Here is a 7,159-nt window from a genome sequence, read left to right as displayed (position 1 = left end):
GGCGTGGGGCCCCCCCCGCCCTGCCGATGCAGGGGACGCGAGTTCGTGCCCCGGTCCGGGAAGATCCCACAGGCCGGGGAGCGGCTGGGCCCGTGAGGCATGGCAGCTCAGCCTGCGCGTCCGGAGCCTGTGCTCCGCAACGGGAAAGGCCACAGCAGTGAGGGGCCCGCGTACCGCAAAAAAAAAAAAACAAAAAAAAAACAAAAAAAAACACAGCGGTAATCGAAACAGAAAATAAAGAATTCTCCAAGACCAAAAATTAAGGTAAAATAGGAACCACAGAAATAAGCAAAGAATTAAATAAAGCTCTCTGAAATTTTGCTAAAATCTAGTGACCCTGAACTCCAGTTTTCAGAGCCTTATGAGGAATGGGGAATAGAAGACAAAGCCTACAGCTTCTTCCCAAGGTGTAGAGATTAACCAGAAGCTGTCTGGTATAAAGGGGGGACCCTGAAGGACTCCACACCAGGGCTGGTTTAACAAGAAACACATCCTCCCGTTCCCCTGGTCCTCCACACATCACTCACCACCGCCCCCCAACCTGACAGCAAAGAAAACTGCGTGTCACCTTGTCATTGAATAAGGTGCTGGGTAGAAAGGCAAAACAATGAAAATCTTCCCTGAGAGTTCATAAACTCAGTACAGCCCTGATATGTAAGAAATCTGAATTTATATAACATAGGTGGACCAAAAAACTTCAAGCTAAGAATTTAGCTTAAAGGAGTCCTAGGGGAATAGCACCTCATGTTCCTGGCAACAAATATTCTCTGAAGTAACCAATCTTCACTTCAGTCCTCAAGAAGTTCAGAGAATGTTCTAAAGAATATGAGCTCACAGTTTAAAAAAAATTTTGTTGCTGTTTAATGTATATGTATCTATCTCACACCATAAACACAACGAAATGAGGCACTAGGAGACAGGGCCAGGAGATACAGAGCAGAATCAGCTATGCAAAGGTTTTAGAAATATTATATACTAAATCAACTAAAACTGGGAGGAATAAGCTGTAAAAAGAAGCTACAAAGTGTTAAAATATCAAAAAAAGCAGTTTAGAAAAGGAAAATTGCATAATAAATTAAAAACTCAGTGGATGACATTGGATGACACAAATGAAAAATACTGAACTAAATGATAAAAATAAAATTATATAGAAGACAAAGCAGAGACAAAGATGGAAAACAAAAAAATTGTTTCATTGAACATATCACATTTCTTAACTGGGGCTTATTACAGCCATGTTAAGTCATATTAGAAACTTCTTTGAAACTATTACGGTGCTTCCTTTTAAAAATGTGCAGCAATTTTTCTGAAATTCATTCACAGGCCAAAACCCTATCACATAGTAATAAAAGAACTCTATTCAAAGAATATGATAAAAACATCTTTTTTCTTCAGATTCTATATAAAATATTTAAAATACAGAAAGTGTACAGATCATGACCATACTGATTGCAAAGTCTTCATTAGGACCAATTCTTAAGCTATGACTTAAGCAATGATTTAGCTTTCTTTGAAACTCTAAGTAACAATGACAGACTAATAATTGGAAGATATATTTCTAAAACACTGTACAACTTTGTTATAAATTATTGGGATACGTTGTCACTTTCAACTATATAGTCTAAAAAGTATCCAATTTTATGCCAAGTAGCTAATGCAGGCAAAGAAAGGCCTTTTGTGAGTTGGCCAGAAAGTACCAGACATAACTATGTGATTCAGGCCTTATTCAGTCCTGCATATTCTCAGTCCCTTCTTAAGTAATCTCAAAGCAATATAATCGATAGGATTTAAATAATTTTATCAAACCTTATTTCTATATTGCAGATATGAACTTTACAGGCACTCAAATCCTTTCATCACTAAGAAGCAATAAGGTTGTCATTGTAACATTATTTAGGATAGTTCTTTTCAATGGGGATATCAAGATAAGAGGGTAAAATCAAACAAAATCAGTACCATACCATCATCTCTGCTAGGTAACTGCTCAGAAATGGAGCCTGAGGAATCTTTTCTGATCACAGATCTTTTGGTTTTTCCTTGCCCAGTTCGACTTCTTTGTCGTACCATAAATCCACCAATACCTATCCAAAACAGAAATTAGGTAATCTTGTAAATAACTACTAATTTCTCCCCATAATTCCACAGTAAGTAGGGTGCAATTGCTTAGTCTTAAACAGTGAGGCATTTCCCAAATTCAATATGGGTTAACTTAAATCAATAATCTCATTTTAATGCAAAATACAAGAGTTTGGAAATAAGCAAATAAAAGAGATCAAAGTTATTGTTACCTCATTACTAACCAAATAGGAATACAAATTCATTAAAGTACAGAAGACTGCATGTATTTCTTCTCCTAAACGATGTCAGGGTAAACATTATAGTAAATTATGCTTGTTTCCTTAATGTTAGTAACTCATAGATCATCATTCAAATTATTTGTATGTTAGCTGAGGGAGAACAGATACAAGATACAAACTAAACTAGATGATCCAAACAAAAATCAACATGACTTCTGGGGTAATGTGTCTAGTTATTCCTAAAGTTCTAGACATGAGCTCTGTAGTAAAAGCACGGAATCTAGAGTCAAACTGTGTGATTCCGGTTACTACTAGACTTTGGGCAGGTTATTTAACTTTTCATTGCTTCAGTTACCTCACTGGTAAAAAAAGGGATAATGTATAGTATCTCCTATACACATATGATAAGCACTAAATAAACAGATGTAAGTGCTGAGAATAGTGCCTGACACAGAGTAACACTAACAGCTTCTGTCATATGATAGGTGTCTAGCAATATACTTTGTGACCTAATGGGCCCCTCAAATGGGTCCCTTACATGGATAACTTCCATGTAAGGCAGAAAAAGAAAAAACAAAAAAACCCCAACATTTAACTGTAAGTTCCTGGAAGGAATTTGGCAGTGTCTAAAAAAGTAAGTGCACTTATAAGCCTCATAATTACGAAGAAATGAAATCATTTTCATACAGTGATTTGGACGAAGGTAATCTAGGCCCTTGTTATAAATGTGGCTCATCTGTAAGGAAGGTTACCTTTTAAGGTCTAGCAGAAAACAAACACAAAGTTTTTCCTTACACATCAGAAGGTACTTAGATCACTCTTACCAATAAAATATAAGCAATCAGAAGAATAAAGATTGAACTGACTCAACATACTACCTCATTCACTGGTAAACAGACATTAATAACTGCCTAAAAAAGCCTACAAGTTCTGGGGACTTCCCGAGCAGTCCAGTGGTTAAGACCCTGTGCTCCCAATGCAGCAGGGCCCAGGTTCGATCCCTGGTCGGGGAACCGAGATCCGCAGGCCACACGGCGCAGCCTAAAAAACTCTCTAAGTTTCAGCTTAGAGAGTTCTTAAGAAGTTATATTTCATCCTGATTATTTCATTATATTTGAAGCCCTCAATATTATATTTTTCTTAAATTAACTAAGTTTTGATTATACTAAGATGTCTCTAGCTCAGGCACTATACCTGGTCTGTATGGTTTCCTTTTTCTCTTTTTGACACCCTCTGTTCCTTCCACTCCCTTAGTTTCATCATCCACAGCTTCCCGTTCAGGACTAGATTCTGATTTTCCATCACAATCCATAAGTTCTCCTTCTGGAAAAAAGTAAACGTACAGATGAAATTGAAAAAGCTATCAAATACACAATTCCTATGTAACCGGAAATACAAAGCAAAGTGGCTGCCGAGCCATTCTAATCATGCATCCCGGTTGACAGGGAAAGTATAGAGACAGAAAAGGCCCCCTAAGGGCTGCAGAACTCATGCTAATTAGTGCAGTGTTCTCAGGAAATGAAACATAAGAATCAGGGAAGGGGAAACACACAGAGAATGCTCCCAAAGACAATTATAAATCAATCTGCACTTAACCTATCATTCCCTTGCTTTTAATTATGTCTTCAGGTCGAGGACCCCAAGGCTCTCTCTCTAGCCTACAGCTCTCTTGAGCTCCAACTAATCTGTAATTAGATATTACCTAGTTACTGAAAACTTTATATACAAAATTGAACTACTAATTTAAGATGAACCTTCTCCCTTGCCCAGGATTTACCTATCATCATTAAAAGACATGGAAACATACCGTGCAGGAGCCAGATTCCTAGGAGACAGCCTTGACCATTCCTAATTTCTTTTCTCGTTCAATCAGGACTCCTCAGTATCTCCCAAGGACATCCTATTTCCCTCAACTACCACCTGAGTCCAATCGTGACTTACTGCATTCCCTCCCCGCCCGTTCTGCCTTGCCTCCATGGTTACCCTCTTCTCCCCAATCAGCTCTTTAAACTGCAGCCTAAATGATGTTTCTATAAATATCAATTTATCAATTGAAAAGTATCGATTTTCTGCTTAAAAATCCTTTAATGTCTTCCCAGTGGCCTCAAAGTGAAATCCAAATTGTAAGGCCCATTATAACAGTGTCCTGTGAACTCTCCAGCTTCATCTCACTCCCACTATGCAAGCTACGCTCAGCTCCCTGAGCACATCAAGCTCCCTCCCTCTCCACTGCCTCCCCACCTCTGCCACCTTCCACCTACCCATCTTTCAGGATTTTTTTTTTTTTTTTTTTTTTGGCTTCGTTGGGTCTTTGTTGCTGCATGCGGGCTTTCTCTACCTGTGGCGAGTAGGGTCTACTCTTTGTTGTGGTGCGCGGGCTTCTCATGGCAGTGGCTTCTCTTGTGGAGCACGGGCTCTAGGCACGCGGGCTTCAGTAGTTGTGGTGCAAGGGCTCAGTAGTTGTGGCTCACGGGCTTAGGTGCTCCGTGGCATGTGGGATCTTCCCGGACCAGGGCTCGAACCCGTGTCCCCTGCATTGGCAGGTGGATTCTTAACCACTGTGCCACCAGGGAAGCCCTCAGGATTTTATAACCATCACTTTCTTAGAGAATTCCCACAGTTATACATGCTCCTGTACGTTAACATTATGCTTCATTTTAATTGGTTCTTTTAATGTCTGTTTCCTTGCTAGACTATATTCTCCTAATCTAAGACTCTTATTAACAGCTGCATCCTTAGCACGGTACGTAATAGGTGTTCAACAAATTTTTCACCAAATGTAAGTAAACAATGAAACTAAGTAATGCATACAAAAGCTAGTTCCTAGAGAGGAATGCTGTTTTAAAATCATGGCAATCAAAACTTTTCAAGCTGTATATGCTTTACGCTGTGCTTTAGGGGGAAAAAAGTTATCAAATACATTTAACAATAAATTGTTAACACTTTTCTTCAATATTCTAAGTATTATGCATATTTCTGTAATACCATGAGTAGTGTATTTGTTTTCAATAATATTAGGTCAGTGTTTAAGGTCAATTCTATAACAATCTGATAACTGCTTTCTACAGCTAAGATTAAACCATGAAAATTTTATCTATTTATTTATGAAACTTAGCAAACACCAAAGGTAACAAAGTAGCAATTATTTACCTTAAAATAAACCCACTGAAATATATGAGAGGGAATTTATGTTTAAGATGGTAGACTAAATTCATGTATCTAATTTCACTCTCCCAAAACCCTATGTACAGTAAAGCAATCTATTTTTAAAAGATAAACCAACAAAGACAGAAAAAACAGGAAAGAAGAAAAGCCACAATTTTGGAAGGAGAAAGAGAGATGAAAACTGACTCAGGAAATGCAAATTCTCAGTTGAAAGTGGAAGGAACCAAGAAAAAAATCCAACTTTATCACAATCCTCAAAAGGTTGAAGAACTGGCAGAGCCAGGTACCTTTGGAAATGGGTGGGAGGCAGCTCAAGCAAAGAGAGTTTTATATTCATATTAACTACAGAAACCATAATCCCTATGACCTTCCCAACCTCACACACTGTGAGGCTGCCATTCACACTCACAGGATTTGGGACTCAGACACTCAAACTCAACACTGGGGTCATGGACTGAAAACAGGATTAAGTGCTACAGGCATGTTAAATGCTGACCCTCTCTCCCCTGGGGCCTTTCCCCACTAAACTCCCAGAAAGCCAGCAGCTAAACCTCTACTGTCCAAGCAGGAGACAGGAAGATTCTTCTGGGAAACCTGACCAGTCCAAGAGAAATGTCTAAAGGTACTGACACTAGGGGATTTTCCAAATAGTGAGCACAGATCACAAAAGCTTAGTCAACAAATACCACCCACAAACTCGAAGATTTTCATCATTTTTAATCACTCATTCCTTATTTTTTTAAAAAAATTATTAATTTATTTTTCCAATCACCACTTTTAGTCCTCACTTTTAATCACACACGGACAACCAAGGATTATCTATCACATGAAAGATAGAGACCTGAGACCACAAAATGCAACTGGGAATTGAAAGACTAGGCAGGAAAAAGAAAACATTAGAAAAAAATTTTCAATCCTCCAACAGGTAAGATAAAACATTCATGAGGCAAGAACAGGATGCTATGAAAAGGAACACGCAAAGGAAGGAAAGAAAGCTCTTGGAAATTAATCCATGATATTTGAAAACAAAACAAAAGTGAAAATCAGTAGAGGGATAGAGAAATAAAATTAAAAATTTACTTTAGAGTAAAATGCAAAGACCTGAGCTGGAAAGGAGGAGAGAAAAGACAGGGAGAATGATGGGCTGAGTGGGTCTCACATCTGCATAGCAGGGTCAAGAAAAAGAAGAGGGGGCACCGAGGGGGAGAATCAATGGTTTCAAGAACATTTCCTAACGCTGAGGGGTATGAGATGGCAGACGAAAGGGACCACTCAGTGCCTGACAAAAGAAAGGAAAAACATCCATAACAGACTGAAACAGACATATCTTCACCAAATTTCAGAACACTGCAGACAAAGAATTTCCTAAAATCCCAAGAGCTTCCAGAGAGAACATGGATCATATAAAAAGTATCAAGTTCCCTATATACCAGGAACCAAAAGACACTGGATCAATGACTTCAAAAGGCTGAAGGGAAAACTGAATTCCAACCTGGAAAAGGTCAGTCAGGTGGGAGGGTACATTTTCAGAAGTACATAACCTCTCAAATTTACCTTCCATGCATTCTCTCTCAAGAAACAACAGAAGGTATGCCCACCAAAAGTGAGGGAGAGAAACAAGGAGGAATACATGAAATCTCAGGAAACACACAATACAAGACTGAAAAAACAAACAAACAAAACCCCTAAAGGTCTTA

General features: G+C 38.6%; 1 protein-coding gene across 1 annotated transcript in view; it reads right to left on the bottom strand.

Annotated features, from left to right (window-relative positions):
• KMT2C (lysine methyltransferase 2C) overlaps nt 1-7,159 on the bottom strand; it is a 298,335-nt gene that overhangs the window by 68,773 nt on the left and 222,403 nt on the right. The window contains exons 24-25 of the mRNA XM_007469801.1: nt 3,492-3,620; nt 1,962-2,081 (exon numbers count right to left, since the gene is read on the bottom strand). Of these exons, the coding sequence (XP_007469863.1) occupies nt 1,962-2,081; nt 3,492-3,620 (249 nt within the window). The remainder of the gene's footprint in view (nt 1-1,961; nt 2,082-3,491; nt 3,621-7,159) is intronic.

Source organism: Lipotes vexillifer, unplaced genomic scaffold (genome assembly GCF_000442215.2).
Source record: "Lipotes vexillifer unplaced genomic scaffold, Lipotes_vexillifer_v1.1 scaffold472, whole genome shotgun sequence".
Classification (NCBI taxonomy): domain Eukaryota; kingdom Metazoa; phylum Chordata; class Mammalia; order Artiodactyla; family Lipotidae; genus Lipotes; species Lipotes vexillifer.
The sequence above is the reverse complement of the archived record's forward strand: the minus strand, read 5'-3'. Positions and strand labels throughout refer to the sequence as shown.